This window comes from Enoplosus armatus, chromosome 23 (assembly GCF_043641665.1).
Source record: "Enoplosus armatus isolate fEnoArm2 chromosome 23, fEnoArm2.hap1, whole genome shotgun sequence".
NCBI classification, from domain to species: domain Eukaryota; kingdom Metazoa; phylum Chordata; class Actinopteri; order Centrarchiformes; family Enoplosidae; genus Enoplosus; species Enoplosus armatus.
The window spans coordinates 5,729,516-5,752,743 of NC_092202.1; the positions used below are offsets into that span (position 1 = coordinate 5,729,516).

General features: G+C 44.0%; 3 protein-coding genes across 3 annotated transcripts; 1 reads left to right on the forward strand and 2 right to left on the reverse strand.

Annotated features, from left to right (window-relative positions):
* Positions 1 to 421: 421 nt before the first annotated feature.
* On the reverse strand, positions 422 to 6,448 carry slc7a7 (solute carrier family 7 member 7). The gene is made up of 9 exons (XM_070929478.1): positions 5,956 to 6,448; positions 3,053 to 3,178; positions 2,799 to 2,943; positions 2,184 to 2,307; positions 1,991 to 2,094; positions 1,791 to 1,887; positions 1,516 to 1,665; positions 1,079 to 1,262; positions 422 to 492 (listed from the first exon to the last, which is right to left on the reverse strand). The coding sequence occupies exons 1-9, from the start codon at positions 6,446 to 6,448 to the stop codon at positions 422 to 424; spliced, it is 1,494 nt and encodes a 497-aa protein (XP_070785579.1).
* A 5,928-nt stretch (positions 6,449 to 12,376) lies between these two features.
* LOC139306264 (sal-like protein 2) lies at positions 12,377 to 17,849 on the reverse strand. The gene is made up of 3 exons (XM_070930212.1): positions 17,774 to 17,849; positions 12,772 to 16,085; positions 12,377 to 12,607 (listed from the first exon to the last, which is right to left on the reverse strand). Exons 1-3 carry the CDS (start codon positions 17,847 to 17,849, stop codon positions 12,377 to 12,379), a joined length of 3,621 nt encoding a protein of 1,206 aa, XP_070786313.1.
* Positions 17,850 to 19,656: 1,807 nt separating this feature from the next.
* On the forward strand, positions 19,657 to 22,527 carry LOC139305688 (E3 ubiquitin-protein ligase CCNB1IP1). Its single transcript, XM_070929611.1, has 5 exons — positions 19,657 to 19,672; positions 20,692 to 20,996; positions 21,094 to 21,240; positions 21,569 to 21,743; positions 22,359 to 22,527. Exons 2-5 carry the CDS (start codon positions 20,700 to 20,702, stop codon positions 22,523 to 22,525), a joined length of 786 nt encoding a protein of 261 aa, XP_070785712.1. The 5' UTR covers positions 19,657 to 19,672; positions 20,692 to 20,699; the 3' UTR covers positions 22,526 to 22,527.
* Positions 22,528 to 23,228: the final 701 nt, after the last annotated feature.

Genomic DNA, 23,228 nt, shown 5'->3' on the forward strand with positions numbered 1-23,228 from the left:
ACTTAAACAAGTCAACCATAATAATAATTTGCCACCTTCCAGTAAAATCAAAAAAGGTATTACATGTATGTAATTTCACACAAAATACTTGACATATCAATTAAATAATTCTCTACTAATATGGACTGTTCTGTAATAGAAACAGGTGTTGATTTCTTCAGGAGTGCATTAAAATGTTCTCTCTGAAGTCTCAGTCAGCTAGAGTGATGTCTTGCCAACAAGCACCCGGGCACCGTCATTTACACATTTATTAACATTATCACTGGGAGGTGATTGACAGGTCAGAGAGCTGGGGTCCATCTCAAGCCCAAATGTTCGTCCATCGACGCCTCGTGGCGGCAGCGACTGTCCAGGTTGAGTTCAGGTTGAGCCTCTATGTTTGTGCGTCGTCGGTCTCCAGCAGGGTGTTAAAACTGAACATCTACTCTTCCTTATTGTCCATTTCAGTCATGACAGAGTAGCACACCTTCTGAATCAGCACGCCGGATTTAGCTGAAAGAGGTGGAGACAGGAGGAAAGTTAAGGCAACCTGTTTATCAATTATTAGCCGGAATCCAGCTGTAAACATTAGCACCACATTAGCAACGCAACCTGACTGAGCCATCTTGAGCACTAATTGCAAGCATGTTATGCCTGGAAAAAATCCCCAGGGTGCACTGCAGTTCCCAGAACAGACCTTTTCAGGTGGCTTCCTTCCAAGAAGTTAGATCAATCACCCTTAGCATGTGTCCTGTTTGTGGCAACGTTTTCATAGATGATTCAGTTTTTTAAATTTAGTTGACTAAACAAAATTACGCAAATGAATACCACCCAAATTTGCGAATGCCTGCAAATTCTATTCTTTTATGGGCTTTTTGTCCAATAATTATTTATTTTCCAAGAAAGGCTACAAAATGTAAGCATCAAAATCTTTATAAATTTAACATTTAGTAGTGTAATTATTGTTTTAAAAAAAAGTGTTAAAGCAGTCCACCTAGGAGTGAACCTGCCCAGGGACCCACAGGTAATTTGAGTTTGAGGGCCCTGCTTTAAAAATCAACAAAGACAAAACTGTGACAGAATCCTGCGGCTCTCTTACCGATGAACCTCTGTAGCTGCAGTGGCCTCTTATTGGCCGGAGTGTAGCAGCACAGGAAGTAAACGGGCACTCCTGACAGGGCGATGCCGATGCCGATCAGGGAGTTGATGGTGTCACTGTAGAGCGGCACCACCACCAGGAAGACGGTGAGGAGACAGAAAACGATGGGGTAGAAGAGGCTGAGCTGAGGGAGGAAGAGAGGAAGAGGTGAGATTACGGTCAAATGTGTAAGAATGAAAATTTAGTTTGTAGAACCCAAAATGAAAATAAAATAGCTATAACACCATGGAATAAAACAACAACTTAAGGGAATAGTCAAACAGAGAGATATAAAACTAAGTAAAAAGTTGCATGAGTTGCATAGGGAGTAATGTAGGCGCCAGGTTTTGACAAGGAAGAAGGATGTGTGGAATAAACAGACGATATCTTTAAGTTACCTTTAGCGGTCTCTTTCTGTCCGGCTGCTTCCAGCGCAGATACAGTTGCCCCAAAATGGACAGACCAACAAAGAACCAGTAGCTGAAACTGTAGTAGTTGATCAGCCTGAAGACGTCTTCTACACACAGGTATATCAGAGCCATGACGCCCTGCAGAGACATACAAGAAACATCGTAAGTCAAGACTGCGAAATGTGGGGAGGGTTTTCCAAAAGATGCAATAATAATGAAACCATTAAACAACAGGGAATAAAAGATGGTAAGGGCTGACTGACGTTGAAGAGCAGGGCGGGGACGGGGGTGTAGCGGTGGACGTGGATCATGCACAGGTAGTCCGGTAGGTGGCCCTCTCTGGAGCCCACGAAGAACAGCCTTCAGAGACACAAAAATATGCAGCAGAGCGGTGATGAGTTATGGACACATGCTGGGATGAAGTGACATCAACAACAAAAAACATTCAGATGCAATCGCTCACCTGGAGGAAGCCAGGATGGAGGCGTTGAGTCCTCCGAAGCAGGAGAGAGCCACAGCGAGGGGGATAGTCCAGTTCATTACACCGAATACCTGGTCTGCAAACGTCTGGAAGGAGAAGATTACATGGTGTAAAGCTGCACTCGATGAATATGGAGCCAAAGTGAGGTGATTTATTGAGGATTATATGCACTCACCACAGCTACAGCATCACTGTCCAAGATGGCATTGATGGGGAGGATGGTGTAGTAGGCCACATTGGTCAGAATGTAGATCACTGTGACAACGGGCATGGAAATAGCGATGGCCAGCGGCAGATTCCTGTAGTTCACACAAACAAACAGCAGGGGGAAGCAAAAAGAGATGAGACACAGAGGCTGAAAGACTCAGGAGAGTGTGGGTCAAGAGCACGTCGACCCGGTGAGGGGAGGATGGGGATCGTGATAAGGTGGGGGTGTTTGTCACTTAATCTGCCTGGGAACTCTGGGAGAGGCTTGTGATCCAATCACATGTGTAGTCCTCAGTGGTGGAATGTAACTACATACATTTACTCAAGTACAAATTGGAGGTACTTGTACTTACGCAGCTTTAGTTACTTTACAAATTACAATTTTCCATACCTTTCCAGTCCAGTGAAAACCATGTACCTGACTATCAACCAGGTTTCAGTGAAGTATTATTTCAGATCCAAAATAAAGAAGTACAAAATAGCAGGCGTACTGTCAAAGTGAATGATAACTCTACGTATCAGCTCCTGTATGTTCTTAAACAACTTCCATCATCCCGCTTTCATGTCAGCTTTGTCTCCTCACCTCTCTGGGTTCTTGATCTCCTCTGTGACAAAGTTGAGTGTGTCCCATCCCGAGTAGGAGAACAGAGCTGAGTACAGAGCCAGAGCAAGGTGTCCTGGATCCTGAGAGGAGCCTTCAAACAGGCCCTCGAAGTTCTGTGTGTGACCTGGAAAACACCAACGCAATTATTTATGAAATTATTATAAAATTATTACCTTGAGCTCATCATTTAAAATATTTGAAATAGCCATCAGCAGATGTCATGTATAAATCACCTTGTCCGAGCTTCACCAGGCCAGTGATGATGACAGCGATGAGGGCAATGACTTTAGCGTAGGTGAAGAAGTCCTGGACCCTGGTGCCCCACTTTACATAGGCACAGTTCACAAAGGTCAGCAAGCCTAAGGGGAAGCAACCAAAGCAACCAAACACATAAATATATTACTCATAATAATGATAAACTTTATTTATAGAGCACTATAAATTACACATAGCTACATTTTCAAATAGGTATTATTATTTTTGCGATATTTCTGGGGTGATAAAAACATGATTGGACAAGTTTGTGATATGTTGCTCATAAACTGCTATCAAACAGGACACCAAGATTTCTTGCAACAGGCGTCATATGTTGTGACAGGTAACCAGTTGATGGCAGTAATTGTTTTGTGATATGCTGGAAACCCAATAACAAGGATTTCTGTTTTATTAGAATTACTCACACACACACACACACACACACACACACAGAGAAACATATCCTTTAACAGTCTCAGTGGGTGACATTTGCTCTGTAAACTGAGTGTGTGTTTCCGTGTGAGAGTATGGCTGATTTAAGGAAGCGCTGCTGCTGACTCAAGCAGACTGGCCTGTTGTTTTTCAGACGAGGAAACAGCTGAGTGCAGCACATACAACCTCTCTCACACACGCACATGAGTGCACACAGGTACAGCCGTGGAAATCAGACAACTTTTTAAAAGGAGCGTTGTGAAACCACCACTGATCGAAAAGTGGTCTCAACTGCTGCTTTTACCCTCATTGCCCTCCTTCACTTTGAGCAGCGTCGATGTTCTTGGGAAACATGTTTTCCTGCTTCTCTCTGTGACTTATCTCTCTCTCTCTTTGGCCTCTTTATCAGCACATGAGGTTCATAAACATGGAGATAGTGAGGTCATTTTGAACGATCCAGTTGTTAAGGAGCGGGTTTCACATAAATTACACTTCCTGTAATCGTCATTGAGTGGACATATTCTATCAGGACGTCCACTCAATGACTACACTTATCTCTCAACATCACTCAAGACGTTTAAAGAAGAGACCAAAACAGGATTATGTCACTGCCCTCTCCCCAACGTCGACCACCGGAGCGCCTTCAGCCGCAGTGAGGGGACGAATCATAACACTATCATCTTCCACCTCATTGACAGGTAGAGGATCATAACAAGTCCGTTCCCCACAGGAGGCCCGGTCAAACACAACAAGACACAAACCACCCCGGACATAGGCGACCAGCGATGAGCGATGGAGGGGGAGACTTTGCCACACAGAAGTAGAGGCGTGGTGTGTTGACAGTGAAAGGTTAGAAGGGTGGGAGGTGTGAGATCGAGTTTGGGAGGCTGGCTGCTGCTGGTAGCGGAGGTCAAATATGGTCCAGATGTGAAGTGAACTCACTCTGGATGACGGCTGCTAAAAAGCGTTCAATTTACGTGTTATTGAGTGAGCGAATGAGCAGGTGTTTTCTTACTTCTGACGGATACACATTTAGATTTTTTAAACACTTTATGTAGGTTTTATTTCTGTCACGTGACTCAGAAACTCGGGAGGCAAACCTTTCACCGACTTTCCCACTTCATAATTCAACTGCAGATATTAATCATGTGAAATTTCCAAGTAGTAAATCAAGCCCATTTCTGCCAAGAAAAGAAAAAAATGTGCATGAAAAGTTGGAACTGATAAAAAGTACTACCTCATAATTATTAGATACTAAATCAAGATTTTTACTTTTACTAAAGAATGAGATATTATGTCAATATATTGATGTACCATTTAAAAGTATTTGATATTAAGTCAAAGTTTTTACTTGCTAAGTCATAATTCTGAGATACTAAATTATGATATAGTATGTCAAAATTATGACTTAATTTTAATAGGTTTGACTTTTTTTTATCATGCAGAACGTTACATCCTGGCTCAAATGGGCTTCCGTAGAAATTGGACCAACTTCTGCTCTCGTACATTTTCATGAAAAGTTCTGCCTAGAGTTGAGAAAAAATTTGGATATAAATATATAACTTTTAACAATGATACTATGACCAAAAGCTTATCATAATCTCCCAGTGAGTAAAAGTTTTCACTACAAGGAAGCGTGTTTGGTTTGCTTTTGAGCTCCTCTCCTGCGCTGAGCTCCTGTTAGCCTCTCAGGTCAGAGTCTCACTGCAGGACTTTACTTCACAGCTATCAGCAGGTGGGTGGGCGGATGAATGAGTAATATTTATTGAAAACGAGCACAACATGCATATTTTTTTTATCTTGAATGTCAGGGCTTGGCTGTAAGATATTACCGTAATAAGCTCCCTGTGAGTCTTTGACTTCTTGTCTGGTTGCCTGAGTGTTGGTATTTCTGTGCCTCTAAAGTTGTGCTCGGTTGCCACAGTGAGCAGTTTTGTGGACTTCTTGCAGCGATCTTGTTAGTTTGATTAATTCAGTTTGTCAGCTTTGCTCTTTCTCGTGCCATTGTGGTCTAGTTACCTCGGCAATCTGGGCCGCATTCATGTAAAAAGCTTACTTCTGCATTTATTAATACTTTCTTGCTGTTCCCACAACAAAAAAAAAGTTGTGACTCAAGTCCTCATGTCCAAGGATTTCTAAATAAGCTCTGAGATTGAGTAAAAGTTTTTTTCCCCCTTACTTTTCCTAAGTGGTGCACACGTTTTAGGGGTCGTTCAGTTCCTCTTTCATCTGAGTCTTTCTGCTGCAGACCTGCTGACTGCCGCAGCCGTGTCACCGTTTTCACTTCTCTAGTCTCAGTAAAGCTCACATGCTCTCTTTTAGATGTTAAACCGTGTCAGACATCATCACTGTCTCTGTATGTCACTTACTCACTTATACACTGACTCATCTTTCTTTCAGTGTCTCACACACACATACACATTGTCACACACTCCACATGTGTACTTACATATACAAGCAGCAGCCAGCATCCTGTTGGCCATATATGGAGCTATACAGGTGGGGAAGATGGGCTGCACCATGTAGTTGGAGAACGTGATGGCTATGACGGCCTGGCTGGTCGGCTCGATGATCAGCAGCGACGTCCACAGGCGAATGAAGGCCAGGAAACCCCCGAAGGCCTCAAGGATGTAGGCGTAGGAGGCCCCCGACTTGGTGATGGTGGTCCCCAGCTCGGCGTAGCACAGGGCCCCAAACACGGAGAAGATCCCTCCGACGGTCCACACCACCAGAGAGAGGCCGTAGGAGGCGCTGTGGATGAGGACGCCCTTGGGTGAGACGAAGATGCCCGAGCCGATCATGTTTCCCACGATCAGGCAGACCCCGTTCAGTAGGGAGATCTCCTTCTTCAGCTTCATTGACTCCCCTGAGCCTTCAGACTTCACAGATGGGGGGCCGCCATTGGGCGCCTCTTGTGTTGGTGCGGGGCTGTAGGATGCCATTGTTCGTGATTTGGTGGTTTAATTATTAATTAGGAAAGATAAACTGTTTTCTGAGCAAATTTTCAGCCACAAATGGAGAGTTTTTCTTGATGTGAGACTGAAGACTTCAACTTTCCCCCTCCAGTTATCTATGATCATCTCCTGCCATCTGTAGAGGAAACACACAAGGTCATATCAGTGATGCTGTTACCATGGAGACTGATTTGTCCTAGCATGCATACAGCAAATACTTGTGTTGTTTCAATTCTGTCCAAATCTAGTCAAAGAAAAATATATCTATGTGCCACAGGTGCTAATGTGGGAACAAACATGCAAAGAAAATCACACTGGCGTACATGCTGCTGGATTTGAGAGCAGTTTTGTGGATTTGAGAGCCATTAGGCCACACGGCAAATGGCCTTTTAAGGTTGAGTGTATTGACAGAGAGAGGGGGAGAGGAGCAAACACGCCACATGCCTGAAAACACAGACTCTTCATTAGTAACCATACGTCTAGCTGAGGAAGAATTACCTACTGAGACACACACACACACATTTTCACTCATAGCTGCCCGCCAGTCCACTCATCTACCTACACACACACACACACACACACACACACACACACCCACAGTTTGAGAGTGAGAGAGTCAGCAAAGCAGCCGGTCACATGTTTTCCAAAGTTCATTATTCTCAGCATGTCTGCAGTTTGATGATGAGACAGACACACGCTGGGCAGCATGCTCATTCACCTTTCTGCATGACTGGCTTCAACAAGTTCATGTCAGTCGGCGTTGATCAGCTCCAGCTTCACAAAATCTAATGTACAAACACACACACACACACTTACAAATGAAGTGCCTTAAATTCAATAAACTGTTAATGGAGTTTTGAATGAGAAAGGGTGAGCTACGTCAGGGCCAAAAACACACATTTGTGGGTGATTTAAGGGTGAAAAGATGTCTAAGTGTCCAGAATATATTTGGTTGAAAATGAGCTTTAACTGTTGTTTCAAGGTGATTTCAAGACAATCTGTAAGTTTTCTTTTAGCTGTTTCGTAAAACTAAAAACTTTCACTTCTCTACCAAACATGTCCAAGTTTTAACCCAGGTGACTTCACCTTCAAATCACCAAAAATGTCTGTTAAAGCATTTCTTGATGAGCAAAGTCAACAGAAGATGCTAAATAAGTAATTCATATTTACTGTATATTTAAGAATGAGCATTAGACACAAGCATTAGTGAGAGTGACTTTAAAGTTCAGATACCTCGAGGCAGCACCGACAGCAGCAGATCAGCAGCACGTGGGGTCACCAAAGGAGTGACTGCGAAGGAGAAGGAGTCCCTGCATGTGATCAAACGTGTAACACAGACAACTGAGAGGTGAGGCTCTTGCAGAAAAGGGAGTGCAAGGTCCAGAAGCTACTGATAAGTAGTCCTTCATGAGTTACTCAAGGTTACATCCTGGGATCATGAAAATCCTCTCAACTCAAGTGGTGTAGTGAAATGATTCAGCCCCCCCCCCCCCCCCCTTTTTTTTTTTAAGTGACTGAAGCTTTTTAGGGATGATAGAGTTTCTTTAATGGGAGAATTATGTCTGAAGGATGACATCACCTGGTTGCAGGATATCCGGGCCCTGCCTAACTTGTACCACTACCTATAAAAAAGGCTATTTTGATTTGTTACATCTTCCTTTTGACATGATAATGAGGCTAAATCTAAAAGACTTCACTCTTCTGGTCACTTCACTAGTTTCAGAGAGGACTCACTTGATTTGATTTCAAGGATGCAGTTTCACCTACAGAGCTGACAGACAACAAGGCATACCTGGAGTGACATCACAGGTTAATAAATGATAAATAGGCTTGAGCTTGTGCTGTAAACTTGACTGTAACTACCTTGTGTGAGCGGTTCATCTACATGGATCATCAGGAAAAGTCTTGTTACGTAGAGACAGTAAAGTAGAAGCAGCTGTTTCTGGACTCACCTTCTCGTGTCTGTCTCCTCCTGGGTGTCCAAATTGATCCCAAATAAATGATTAAATGATTTCTGATTTTGTTCACCTCTTCTCGCCAGCTCGCGCTCTCATTGTTCTTTCCCTCTGCTCCAGCCAATAAGAAGCCTCCTCGTGCGTCTTCCTCCTCTGCTGTTTCCTCTTGTTTTGACTTTGCTCTGCGCTCCTCTTTGGCTTTTATATACTTCTGGTTTCTAACGCGTTACTTCCAAGGAAACGAGGGGGAGGGAGGGGGGTTAATTGCCTCGCATTGTGTCTCGTGAGTGAGTTTCTCTGTGAAATTACAGAGTTTTAATTAAATTATCGCGCACATCAAACAGGTGTTATCATCATCGGTGGAGGAGCTGAACTGTTACCGGTAGTCCTTTGATAAACCTTTGCTGAAACAGCAAGGCAACGTGTTCAGGGATAACAATATATGTTTTATTAAAATAATAGAAGACGAATTGTGAACTCACTCTCAGGGTGTACCAAAGACACTCTGTAAGTCCATACAGTTATTCTTACAGGGTCTGGACATGTTTGAGAAGTAGATGTGTTTAAAGTGATCCTCCACTGATGTGAGAGTAGTCTGCATTTAAATATCTAAAATCCCTCTGTGATAAGATACAATGCAAGGGACTTGCTTGAAAAAAAGAAAACTACTAATAGTATAAATTGAGTACAATTTAATTAAAACAAACATGGGCAAAGGTTCATTATTTCTGTGCAGGTAAAAAACAATAATGATATTAGTTTAAAATAATGCAAATAAAACAGTATGTGCTGTCAGAGGATCTTAACTTGTTTGATGGGTGACTAAACTATGGATCATAGCTCCCTCTTGTGGACTTAAAAAAATAGTGAAGGACATAGACTCAGAGTTGATTCTGACTCCAACAGGCCTTTTTTTAACATCCCCACAAAGTGTTTAAATTGGATTCAGTCTCGCTGAGATCAAGCTCTTTTTTACAAGAAAGAGCCAAGAACAAATTCTTCAGAGAAATCACAACACAAAGCTTGATAAAGCATAATAGGAGACTTTAGAAAGTATGTGTAGGAACTGGTATCTATTCTCAGTTTTCTCATAGTGGTGTGGTGGACCTACACTTGTACAGTGTGTGGAAGAATACCGTCAGTATTTTGTTCATAAAAGCTACTCTCCTGACTGGTTTGTGCCAACAACAGGCTCAATACAAATATGTGACTCATTAAAAAAAAAAAAATGTTTTAAAAGCTCTCCTGAAAGAAAATATCAAATATCGGTAACACTTTAATTTAAGCCCCCCATTTGGCAATTATAAACAGTATACAAACATTCAATAAACAGTTTATAACACACTATAATGTAGTTGTAAGCAGCTATAAGGTTATTTTTAAGTGTTTTATAATGCACAGTATCTGTCAACAATTATAACTTCTACGATTATTTATAATTATTTATATAATTACACCTGTGTTTTACTGTATTGTAATTTATTACAGTAGCCTGTAGGAGTAGTTGTTGACAACTACATTAATAAACACTTATATCTGCTTAAAGCTACATTACAATGTGTTATAAACCATTTATTAAATATGTTTATGCTGCTTACAAATGCTAAATATGGGGACTTTAGGGTTAGGGTTTGCTGAAAGTTTCATTCCTATGTTTTACAATTTTATTTTGCATTATAAACAAATAAAAAATTCTGTAATAAGCAAAAAAAGAAAAAACAATTAACACATCACTTCTTTGTGTATAACTGGTCTGGGGATATAGTCACATTGCAGTTAAATGGCAGCTGTAATTACCAAAATCACCTAAATGAATGGCCAATGTGGCATACAACAACTTCTTTGTCTTCCAAATGTTGATTCTTCTTTAATTGTAGGCTAAATGTGGGTATTGCATGACCTTTAACACCTCCAAAAACTTTTGTCCTTCCTACTGAAGACAATTGATGTCTGCAGAGAGTTGATTAATGCTTATTGATGAGTGATAAATGTGTGATCAAAGCATGCAACAAAGCACCATCACACCTGTGGACTTTTAAATTCACCTCTACCTCCCTGCATCTTTCTTAAAATGAAAACTATTAAAATGACTTTTCTTTTTTCATCCCCTTTTTTTTGATTGAGACACGTCCCTTGTCGCCCACGAACGCATGTGGACAAACTTCTCACACATGGCTCCTTTCACTCCTTTTGTCCCACTCCCTGCCCTGGGCATTCTTTTCCTTGGTTACCGGTTGTCATGGTTTCGGGAGCCCCTGTAGGCTAAAAACTGAAGGGATTAAAGGCGGCCATTTTGGGGACAGCTGGGCCAGGTTGGTCCCTGTTGCCCCCTGTCCCGCTCCCAGTCACTCTGGGGGGAAGAGGGGTGGCATTGTGTGAGGATTAGAGCTTCCTGTGTGTCAGCTCATTACATGGGGTGGGAAGGGGGGGGGGGTACAGGGGTGAGGGGGTGACAGGGTGAGGGGGTGAGCAGAAAGAGTGAGGGAGAGAAATGAAAGAGAAAATGAAAGAGTGCATATGAAAGAGCGTATGACACTGAGAGGGGAGGGGAAGGCAGAGGGGGGAGGGAGGTGGCGGCCTCTACAGCTGCACCCTCAATCACACTCATACAGGCTCTGATTATCCTTTTCACACATACACACACACACAGTACTGGGGAACTGAAACATATTAAAAGACATTGAGGGCAAAAAAAGGCAGAATTAGGAGACAGCTAGCCCAGCGCCCCAGACAAAGGACCCACCAATCCAGGCACACCAAGAGCTGGAACAAACAAGCGAAAACTGACCAACAGCGTACATGCAGGCGCACACAGAATAAGAGTCATGCAAACAGAATACTTAAACAGATAAATGAATTCACAGAAATGCAGGCTTAAACTGAACCCAGACAAAAAAAATCCAAAAGCCCCCAAAAAACACAGACGAGCAACAAACAGGTCTCCTCTTCACATCGCCATTGTTTTATTTATCTTTTATACATCACATGGGAAGCATGGGAACATATTTTGTCATTGCTACAAAAAAGGGTTTACAAAGGGTAAAGCAAAGCATACAAATACTAAACTGGGCTAAGCAGGAATGCAGTGAGTGTAGACAATTTCTGCAGGAGCAGAAAACTCTCAAGTGCTTTGAGAGAGGAGAGCAAGGGGAAGAGGGGGGAAAGGAAAGATGAAGGAGGGGGAGTTATAACGGACAGGGCTCATCCTTGTTGTCAATTTGAACCTGCAGATAGCGTCAACAACAAGAAAGACCATTTACAATCATCAATATGAATAAAGTAATTTGCTGCTAGCAAAGTTTACAGCTATAAGTACAGACTGTTCACAAAAGTACTGATAATCTAACACAATCATCGCCATCATTATTATTATCAACAACATCATGGTTATCATCATTGCTAACGTGTTTGTTTAAGTTGATGTTTCGGCAGCACAGGACACAATGCAACTTACAGTGCAACTCAGCACATCAGAAACATGCTTTCAGCAGCATGGCATTAAAAAAAGGAAAGAAGAAAGTAACATAAAAAGGCATAAAATGTAACTGCAGCTCATATTTACAAACATTGGCCATTCATAATTTGGCCTGTTTTGGTATGGAGTTCCTCTTGTAAAATTCTGGACCGTCCTCTTATTCAAATCAGCTTATACAGTATGTGCTGTAATAGGAGTCAGCAAAAAAAAAAAAGCGCAAACAATTAATTCTCATTGTGACAATGCTATGAAGTGTGTAAGATAAGGCCTCACTGTGGTCTTTGAAATACAAAAATACATACCTAAAATACTACATTCGTCTCTTGTAATGTTACTACAAAATAAACTAGATGCCTAATACAAAAGGTAAACATGAATTAGAATTAAGAAAACTCTAGAAAACAAATCTCATTCTATTAAAAAAATACATTCCCTTGTCAGGACCCTTTAAAGACTGACTGCAGCCATTTAACAATGCTAACTCTTCTACACAGTAGTGTCCATAGGCTCGCCCGCCACACTAGAAACAACACTGATTGGTAGAGGATCTGTGCTGTCACCTTTCTCAGGGGATTTAGCCAATCCCTGCTTTTCTTCCTGCTGTCCCGCATTCTTATTGGCTGAATGTGAACTGTGATCCTCCGCAGTGTCATTGTCATTGGTTTGAGCCTTGGAGGGGGTATTGGTCAATGCTCCAGGATGAGTTTTCATATGGCCCTAGGAGACACAAGAGAATAGTAATTTACACACAAGTCCAGAAGGATGAAATCTTCTCTTGACATAAAAATGTATTACCACATGAATAACTTCATATTGCGACATCAAAATAATTGACTTTTGACTCAAGAACAGTGTAAATCCACAATATCTTCAACCCTTACCTTAAGTCCGCTACGGCTGGCGTATGCCTTTCCACACTGGGAGCAGCTGTACGGTTTGTCTGGGCGAGGAGGCTGGGTGTGCAGTGCTGGGGCTGGGACAGAGGGCTCCTGGTCCTCTGAAGGCTTTTCTGGCACACCATAACCCTCCTCCATTGGAGTGTCCTTCTCTGGCAAAGGCTCTCTGGGTGTGGTGGTCTCACTCTTGCCTTTGCGTTGGGCAGCATCTCTCTCTTGTGACTCCTGTGGTACACTGCCACAGGCCTCTTCTGCTACAGGAATAGCTTTGGGGCTGGCAGGTGGGGTGAGTGCAGGTAAGCGGTTTGCAGCTGGGGGTTTTGGGTTAGAATCAGGACTCATAGTGGGTTTGTCTGTGGCGCAGTCTTCATCATTATTAACTCCTCTATGCAGCATATCATTTTCTACTACAGGCTTCGAAACACAGAGGGAAAGAGGGGTGTCATCTGCCTCTGCATCTCCATTCACTACAGCTGAATGAGAACTGGCTAAGGGTGCTTTGAAAGGGCTGGTGTTGCCCAGGTCAGCATGGGTCTCCTCCTCAGAGTTCATGGGGCTACCATCAGCTAGGGCTCCCAAACGCAGGGGGTCCTCGGGTTCCACTGAGGGGGGATTACGGGTCAGGGGTGGGCTAATACTGGGTGTTGAGTTCTCTGATTCCTCTGTCTTCACAGACGTGGCATCAGCAGCTGTGGATTGCTTAGAAGTGGACCCTGAGTTGAGAGCATCAATTGGAGACTTGGAGCTTGTTGTTAAGGCCAGAGGAATTAGTTGTTGGGCTTTAGATGAGCCTATGGAGTCATTCTCACCATCAGTGAAGACTGCATTCTGGGTTTCTCCGCCGTCTTCAGGAGGCATATCTTCGTCAGGTGGAATTTGCCCTCCGAGGTGCAAGCGGATATGATGCTGAAGAACCAAGGCATTGGTGAACTTGCGCGGGCACAATGGGCAGGAGTTCAAGGCACGGGAGTTGGCCGGTCTTGCACGGTGAGTGGCCAGGTGGGCCCTAAGGCTGCCCTTTGTGGAGAAGGAACGACCACACAGCTTACAAGGGAATGGGCGCTCTCCCAGATGTGTGGCCTGGTGCAAACGCAAAGCTCTGGGGCAGCTGAGGACACGCAGACACACTCCACACTGATTAGCAGCCTGGGCAGTAGGCAGAGAAAGGGTAGTTGTGGTAGTTGTCGTGCCAGAACCTGAGATTCCCTGACTGGTCACTTGTCCAGCAGCATTTGCACTTGGGCTCAGGCCGAGAGCAGCTAACATTTCCCTGCGATATGCACTGGAAGTGGTGGTTAAGTCATGGCCATGTGTGTCCCCATTTGCTTCATTGCCCATTTGTGAGGAGGTGGAGGAAGAAGAAGCACCTCCCTGTGGCTGCTTTTCAAGCTTCTGTACCAGGCGCTGCAACTTGGAGGTGTCTGAGGTCTGGGTAGAGGTGGTGGGAGAGGATGAAGAGGGGGAGGAGGTTGATGGTTTGGGGAAAGGTGGAAAGGGGAAGGGTAGCTGATGAGGCGAAGTGAGGTGGGAGGTGGATGGGTGACCTGGGGGCCGGAGAAGTGCAAGGTGGTGAGGGGAGGTACCTCCAGGGAAGAGAATCTTGGGGAGGTGGGCCAGTTGGGAGTATGGGGAGGTTGTATGGAGGCCAGAGTGAGGGGGTGTGTTTTCATCAAATCGCTGCTGCTTTGCTCCTTTGAACTGGCTGCCCATGGAGGAGGAAGACGAGGACGAAGAAGAAGGCAGTACAGTGCTAGATGCGCTGGCAGCAGCTGCAGCTGAGGCTCTGTTCAGCTGCAACAATGAATGGGCTGTGGACAGCAACGCCATATCCACCGAGGGGGGCAGAGGTAGAGAGGAAGGCGAGGGCCGAGCAGACGCACCAGACAGGAATCCTAAAGCCATGTTCTCTGTCATCCCGGGAATGCTTCCTTTCACTCCATTAAATGGCTCGTCATCATCAGCCCGCCGTTTTCTCCTTCTCTGGATGGCAGGGGGAGCAGAGGTGCTCTGCATTTGCTCCGACAGTGCTGGGGGCAGCAGGGAGAGGGACAGCTCTGGGTTCTGCTCTCTGTGTCGCAGGAAATGGGCTTTGAGGTTCCCTCTGGTTGTAAAACGGCTCAAGCAGACTGGACACTGGTAGGGCCTTTCACCTGTATGCGACCTCAGATGTATCTGGAGTGATGAATCGCTGCTTAACACCTTCCCACAAAAACGGCACACATGTTGAGGGCGTCCTGATGAGGAGGCAGAGCCCAGAGAGGAGCTGGGCTGGAGATCCTGGGAATGGCTGGTGGTAGGAAGGGGTGGAGTCGGGAAACTGATACCATTGCTATGACCAAACGAGGAGGTGTTGGACGATTTCTCATGGAGGTAGCGCGGTGGTAGGCCCAATGACAAGGACAGAGGGTGTAGGGAGGCAACAGAGGAGCTGATAGTGGATGAAATAGATGAGGAAGAGGTAGAGGAGGGTGGAGCTCTGCTGCCATTGACATGTGAAGCACCTGATTTGGAGATGGATGGCTGGGGGAAGAGGGAAGATGGAAGGCCAGTCAAAAGCGACGAGGCTGTGGTTACTGGTGTGGCAGTCGAGGGGTGTGTTGGTGATGAAGATGCTGCTCTTGTAGACTTCTGGTTGTTGTCTGCACCACCGGCCTGCGTATTATTATCTTGGCCAAAGACAGCTCCTCCTAGCCTTAGAACGTGCCTACAGATCTCCTCTGTTATCTGCATCTGGTGGATTTGCCTCTGCTGTAAAACCCTCAGCTCCTCTAGGAGTACCGCTAGGGTCGGCGGCACCTGAATCTGTCCCTGCTGCCCCGGAGAGCTGGAGGCCTGCAGATGACCTGGACTGGAGCTGTCGCGGTGAGGCGGCACACACTGAGAGGATGAGGAGGAGGAAGAGGAGGAGGAGGTAGTGGTGATGGCTGAGCTTCCCATTGGTGGGGAGGTCATGGTGGAGTGAGAGTTTCCTTGGTGGGACATGCTGTGGGAACCTGAGGTTTGACCCAGGGGAGGTGGTGAGTGAGCCTGGGATGACAGTGAGGGGTGAGGAAAGTCTGGGGAAAGGGAAGAGTGGGTGTTGGGGAGTGAGGTGGTGAATGGGGCAATGTGGCTGGGCCAGTGGGGAGGAGGAGAGCTCTCGCTGGGTAAGGAGGGCGCGTGGAGCCCACCAGGGGATGGGCGAGGGGCCAGAGGCGGCTGGCAGTCTTGGAGAGAGGTGGGGGATGAGGAGGAGGACCCTGATGAGGTCACTTCTGAGCCAAGAGATGTGGATGGTGACTTCATGCCCAGGTGGTCATCTGAGGAAAGACAACAAAAAAGGAGAATAAGAGTAATTCTTAAAACAGTAAATTTTACTTTCTGTTTGTTTCTTTGCAAGGGCATTATTATGCAATACTCAATCTCCAATATCAGCCCAGTTATGTAAATTCATTAAAACATTCTGCTTCAGTTACAGGGAGTGTTTATTTCAATGCTTCCAGTTATTGTTTACAAATTTAGTTTGCAAATTTGTGCGCATACCAAAAGATCCTGTTACGACTTCAAAAGAAATGGCCTCAAACAAAAAAAATAAACAAGTGAAAGAAACTCTGCAGTCTATGAGTCTTTGTAATGTCTTGTCTCAATCTGTGCTCTCCGGAGCAAAACTCCTCAAACATCTTGCACACACAAAAAAGCTTACAGACCACCTTGCTGCTATGGCAACACATTTTAGAGGACAATGGGCATCACCAAGACAACCCATAACCCCTCTTAACCCACCCCCTCCCTACAGCAGTTACGTCTTTCATCTCCCTATTCACCCTTCCCCCCTTACGTCACAGTGGAGGTCAAGGGTCAGGCCATGCTAAGGGTTCTGGGCACTGTCCAGACACTCTGATTGGTCAACTAATCTGACCTCTGCTGCTCGGGGGTCAAATTCTTTCAGAATCTTGAGCACAGAGTGAGAAAGAGTAAAAGAAAAAGAAGGGGGGAGGGTAACAACAATGGAGAGACAAACTAACTATTCCCTCCTGGAGAGATATAGTGATGGAATGAAAGACTGTACCTCTGTGAAATTCCTTCCCTGTGACTTATAAATAAACCTGACCCTGCAGGAAACACAAAAGTGACTAAACTTCCACTTTCATTTGTGGAAGTTTACCTGCAGAGAGTTTAAGGTGCATGCACTTAGAGATATAACCCAGTGTGAGAGCAATCTCTCTATCCTATCTGAATCTTTTTTTTCTCCCTGTTTCTCGCCACCACCCCCCAAGTGTGTAGGGGTATACAGTCAATAGGGTTGGGGGGCAAGAAACAGGGAGAAAGAAAGGGGAGGGAAGTATTGAGAAGGTGGAAAATGGGGGAAGAGGGGTGCATAAGAGAGAAAAGCATGGACGAAGAGCAAAAGAAGAGAATAGAAGGGTGGAAGATTAATCTTTACCAAAAACACTGCCTTCCCTTCCCCCCACCCATGCACCTTATTGTTAGCAAATAAGAGAGTGCTCTATACTAATCAAAGACCTCCAGCAGTCAGCGCTGAGCAGCCTGTTGGTTTCCTAGAGGACAAACAGCACATGAAAATGGCCACAGATGTATGTTAGTTAATCCTACTCTATTCACTTCACAGGGACAAGTTTATTGGCCCCAACCAAAGTGCCTAAGGCCTCCATTTAGTGGGGCCCATTACAATGAATGACTAAGCAGGAGGGATTTCTTTAGTTGACAAACTCAGATCTTAAACTTTTGTCTGTTAAATCAGGTGCGTTTGTTGGAATGTGGCCATGCATAAATAAACTTACGGAAACGACCGTAATCAACGAGAAACCACACAATAAATATACAATTCATTTAAGTCTAAATCGAAACAATTGCTTTTGAAAAGTTCTTTGAAGATTTTCAGACTCTGAAAGTCAATTCCGCATGCAGCGATGAGCACCACTGGGTTGCACTCTTTCAAGAAATTCAAGACAAACATGCATGCACACTCGTAAAGATGTTTTCTCACCTTGAGACAGCAGCCTTGGGCCCCCCGGATCCGCGTTAACGAGATGCTGGGGTCGCTTCTGCTTCCGGCGTGACATGATTCACGGCGAGTCAGACAGAGAGGGGGGCATCAGTCGGTTGAATGACACCAGGCACGTTTTTGCGCACTTGGAAGCGCTCCTGAAACCATCCAAGCATCTAAAGTTCAGCAGTCGCGCAAATCCCGCAAGTCCCGGGATAAAAAGGAAATTTCAAAAAATCTGTGAGATCACTTCTTGGTGAATTTTTAATGAAAGAAAGTTTCAAAAAAATAGGACATATGTGTTTGGAAATCCGCACGTCTGCACCGTGTCATATGAAGCTGCCGTGAGTGCGTGTGTGGGGCTGTTTTCTAAAGTCTCTTCTCCCACAAAAAACTTGTCCAATTTGCGCCCCTCCTCTCCCACTGCTGCCCCACTGCATGCACATACAGGGAACACACACACACACACACACACACACAGAACCACTCCTTGTTCTTCAATGATATTTGCATTTCAATGGCGTGTAACACACAGCCTCTCTGGTTCTCTCTTTCTCTTTCTCCCCAGCGTTATTTTTCTTTACACACTCACGCAGCAGCTATAAACTTTCAATAAAACATGACAATTAGGTGTCAAAGCCGTTGGATGCCTAAAAACAACTTTAAATGGGCGTTAGAATTGGCTATTTTGCTAAAGATAAATGTTTTAATCATTCTTGGAAGAGAATAAAATCCTCATGAGCCAAATTAAGACGCAATACCATGACTAAATGAAGTCTAACAGGTGACACATCAATCAGGTGACATCTGTTTAGGACCTCCAGGTGTACTGCATTTACTTTCGAATTCTCAGCAAAGTGGATAAATAGCCTGATGAAATCATAGCCATAATAACTGACTGGCAGGTGGTTTCCATCAGCAAGAGTCAAAAAACCCGTCTTCCCAGTGGTGTTATTGTGCCGGATGAGGGGAGAACAGGCGATATTTCTCCCCTTTGATTTCCATAGGGCCAATTATCAACAACAGTGCAGTGAGTGACTGTTGTGTGCAAGTGGGGCCACACAGCCTTTCCACATGCATGCATGTATTTCGTGTGTTATCACCAAGCGCATAATACCCCCCATCCCACCCCCCCAAAAAAGCATCTTACACTGGAGCTCTATTTAAAAGGCAGAGAATAGATGGGAATCTTTGACAATGGCGTGCTGGACACAGTTGAGTGAGCATCTCCCCTCTCTCACTATGAACCCCCGGATCCACTGCTGCACAGCACAATGCCCCTCTTTCACCCCCCGCCTTTACTCCTGTACCACGTGGAGAAATGGATAAAAGAGAGAGAGAGAGAGAGAGAGAGAGAAAAGTGGGAGGAGGAGAAGGAAGGGGGGCCATATTTAAGTAGGCCTAGGTGTCTCACATTATACATATATACCCACTAAGAGGCTGTGAAAGAAAATAGGGCATCATTTGATTTGAGGGAAATGACTGCCATGTTTATCTAAAGGGTTACAGTTTGGGCTGCTCAATAAAGTGTCTGACTTCATTCATTCTCATTAGCATCACCTGGAAAATAAATAGCCTACAAAATGGTGATGTAAAGTCAAAGTCCAGGTCGCCTTGAGTGTCATAATAAGTTATTTAGGCTACTTAGTCAAAGTACTCTGGCTCCCAAGAAAAACTATAAACTACATTTTCTCTCTTTGTCACAAACACGTCTCAAATTGCGTATTCACAGACGTGTTGTTGGTCATTTAAGTGAGAAGCGAGTGTGAAGTACGAAGTAGGGTTTATGCCTACGTATTTTGAAGTTTTACCGTTGCGATTTTGAGTTGCAATCAGCCAATCAGATTACAGTATTCATTCACGTCACCTGCTGCCACCTGCGGAGGGAAGAACTAGCTGGTAGGTTATGTATCTCCCGAAATTAACCGTAAAAACGAAAAGGAATAACACCGTGTCCCGTTATGGTTAAAGTGTCCTTTTAAGTTTAATTGAAAATGTCGCTTTAAAAGTCAAAGTTGTTTTTTTTCCTCAAAAGCAGCCCTTAACGCAACGGTTTAGCCTGAGAGCTCATCAGTTTACAAGCTAACTAATGCTAACATTTAATGGTAGTTGGTAACATTAAGCTAACTATGCAACCTAAACCTAGTTACATACATAACGTTACTTCTTCATACAACCAAGTTAGGACATTTGGAGTATTTTCTTGTATTCTCATTGATAATTTAATATTAACTAGAAGTCAAACTGAGTGGAAGGTTACATCAGATTGTTAGAGAAAGAAAATTACTAGTGCAGTGGCTACAACTTACAAGTATAGAGATGCCAGTAAAAACAATGGCGCATTATTATTTGATGTGGGTTTACGAACTAAACTAGTTAACAAGACACCAGCAGAAAATAAAATTTTTGGATGTTTTTGACAACCAGTGGGTGGCCTTAAAAGGGTTTGAAATTTAACAAATATAGCATGAATATGTCTGTTTGCTTCAGCTCTCAATGTTAGGATTAAAGAGGACTGAAAAGCAGAGTTAGCCCAGTATTTTCTTTTTATGTGTTTCATGTGTTGTGGCCAAAATATTGCTTCTATGTCTAACCAATATAATGTCATTCATTATTCACACACACACACACACACAAACATTAGAGACCCAAACCTGGTGATTTCACGTTCTCAAATTTCACTACGTTGGACCTTCTTGAAACCTCCTAAAAGTTGGTGCTCAAGACAGTGTGATGTGTGAGAACCCCACACTGTCAAGAGATGCTAATTTGAAAGCATCTAGTGCCAAATTGATTTTTTATTTGCTTTAATTGTGATACAGTTAAGGTCTTTCAAAGTCAAAAGGGATGTGATTGCTTCATAGAAGCTTCAGTTAATTTGCCTCTTGCACTGAACTCCATTACTGTACTTTCCACAGTCAGGACTATGTCTCTCTGCGACGACACACTCCTATGTAACTTCCCAAAGTGTCGGACCAAGCTGAGCGGCTTCGCCTGGGTCACAGCTTGCTCACATGTTTTCTGTGATCAGCACGGGTCCGGTGAGTTCAGCCGCTCCCCCGCCATCTGCCCAGCCTGCTCTTCTGCGCTGTCTGGGAAGCTGGACATTGTGAGGACGGAGCTGTCGCCCTCTGAGGAGTACAAAGCCATGGTGCTGGCAGGTCTGCGACCAGACATAGTTCTGGACATCAGTGCCCGTGCTCTGGCCTTCTGGAGCTACCAGGTCAAATATCTTCTGTATGTATAGGAACATAGTGTAGCTCTGTATCTGCTTGTCTTGACATGTAAATGTCTCTCTCTTTCCTTCTCTTTGTAAACAGGTCCATCAGGAGCATATGTACCAAGAGTACAGTCTGTCACGGGCAGAGGCACAGCTGAAGCAGATGGAGAAGGTGTTGACCCAGCAGAACCAGAGCAGAGAACTGGAGCTCACCGCCATGAGGGGCGAAATTGCCTCCCTGAAGAAAGTAAACCACCATTTTTAAACTCAAGTGCAGACTCAAAGCACTAGATTTGAAACAAGCCCCTAAGACTGTTTTCAAGCATGCCCTCTGACCTGCTAAGAAATACCGTTGCCATACTGTAATGTGTTACACCCGAGATAAGATTGTACAAAGGGCCTTTGGGGGGAAGCATCAGGTCTATGGTCATTATCTCTCCCTCTTTCTTAACTCATCTGTGCTCAACATCTTGAAATCTTAACTTTTAGGTACACATGGTGGTTTTAGGGTTCGATTCAGAAAGACAGAAGTTCAGAAGAATATATAGAAATATATAAAAGCCTTTATCCTTCAGGTGATGGAGGAGTATAAAAGGAAGTACAGCGAGGTGTCCGAGAGGCTGATGGAGAGGAACAGGCAGTACCAGAAACTACAGGGGCTGTACGACTCTCTGAGGCTGCGCAACATGGTGGTAGGTGTGGGGGAAAGAGACACGCTGCCACAGCCAGGACATCACAACTTCAACACCGGTAAGAACAACAGTTTAAACTTAGTGTACACTCTAAATTGATATTTCACAATGAGAGCAGGAGTTTTTGAATGATCAGAACACAGATTTTGTTCCATATATACAAACTTTTTGAAAATGTTTAAAACACAACTCTTTATAAGCAACATTTCTGATAAAGTAATTGCAAAGTAATATATTACGCAGAAATTAAGTGAGTTGAGTACCTTTGGATTGTAGACTGTTGGTCGGACACAAGCAACATGAGGACGTCACCATGGAGATCCAGAGGGCAGCTTCTCCTTTAAACCATATTAACCTTTGATATGTAGAAAATATCCCTTTCATTCAGCACAGATGTGAAAGATAAATAATGTGCTTTTCTGTCTCTGCCTTAGAATTGAAAGCTTTTATTAAATCAGTTGTCGCGTTGTGCCCACACTGATTAATGAGAATAGGAAGGAAGCACAGAGAGAATAATGTTCGATGGCACAAAGGGAGACACAGCTGTAGGTGTTTTGTCAAGAAGTGGTCATCAAGAAAGAACAGTAGGAGTAATGAGCTGATTGTCTATGTAAGGGAATTTTACTCCGTATAACAATGAGAGACATCCGTCAACCCCCTGTGTGTCACCCAGGGGTGGCAAGGCAGGCAACTCCCCAGAGAAGCCCTCAGTTCCTCTCTGTGGGCCACGATGGGGACAGCAGATTCTTCTCCTGCCTGGAGGCCGACGGAGCCAAGACCTTCTTCCAGTTCAGCTCTCCCGCAAGGGAGACAGGCCGAACCTTCATCAAGAAGCACTGAGACAGGAACAGGTTTCATAGTGACTGTAGCACATTAACTTAACTACATTTATTTATATACGTTAACATAGAGTTATGTTGTTTTAGTATTAGTTTAGTTGCTTTCCCTGAGTGCATTTTGGGAATATTTATTGTCATTTTGAACTCTAAATATGTTTTTGACCAATAATAACAAACTACAACTGTTCAACTTTTAGTCCTGGTGTCTATCTAAGCACACATTAGTGTTAAGAAGTACTTTGACAGTGTAAATACAGCCTAAACTCTTTGTTTACGCAGAGCCCCACCTTCCAGTCTTATCTGTTAAAGTAGATTGTAACAGAACACCTGTTTCTTATCAAAAACACAGATTTAAAGGAATTAATGTAATCAGGAGCACTCCACCGTGTTGATTTCAGTGTTTTCAGGTGTGATATATATCTGAAAAATATATGAAGTTAAGGGGTTAATCTTACCATAACCCTAAGCAAAGACAATGGGTAGCTTGTGTTGAGCCAAAAATAATTAATTAATACATTCTCCTTTACTGATACAGTACACATTACTGAATGAATAACAGTAGGTGGTCCGTCATACACACTGTGTGGACAGTTTGATTTGTAGTGTTAAACCTGACCAATTGGTTGGTTGCTTGTTGATTGGGAGTATAAGGAGACCCAGCTGGTAAACTGGCCAACTCAGACCGCAAGAATAAGTGTTGTTTG

Excerpts from the sequence above, each read along its gene's own strand:
- slc7a7 (XM_070929478.1), bottom strand. The coding sequence starts at position 6,448 with ATGGCATCCTACAGCCCCGCACCAACACAAGAGGCGCCCAATGGCGGC. Across the intron at positions 2,944-3,052 it reads CCTGGTGAAGCTCGGACAAG|GTCACACACAGAACTTCGAG; the intron begins GTGATTTATACA and ends GGTGTTTTCCAG. Across the intron at positions 2,095-2,183 it reads ACAGTGATGCTGTAGCTGTG|ACGTTTGCAGACCAGGTATT; the intron begins GTGAGTGCATAT and ends TTCTCCTTCCAG.
- LOC139306264 (XM_070930212.1), bottom strand. The coding sequence starts at position 17,849 with ATGTCACGCCGGAAGCAGAAGCGACCCCAGCATCTCGTTAACGCGGAT. Across the intron at positions 16,086-17,773 it reads CCCAAGGCTGCTGTCTCAAG|ATGACCACCTGGGCATGAAG; the intron begins GTGAGAAAACAT and ends GTCTTTCCTCAG. Across the intron at positions 12,608-12,771 it reads CCAGCCGTAGCGGACTTAAG|GGCCATATGAAAACTCATCC; the intron begins GTAAGGGTTGAA and ends TGTGTCTCCTAG.
- LOC139305688 (XM_070929611.1), top strand. The coding sequence starts at position 20,700 with ATGTCTCTCTGCGACGACACACTCCTATGTAACTTCCCAAAGTGTCGG. Across the intron at positions 21,241-21,568 it reads AAATTGCCTCCCTGAAGAAA|GTGATGGAGGAGTATAAAAG; the intron begins GTAAACCACCAT and ends TTTATCCTTCAG. Across the intron at positions 21,744-22,358 it reads ACATCACAACTTCAACACCG|GGGTGGCAAGGCAGGCAACT; the intron begins GTAAGAACAACA and ends TGTGTCACCCAG.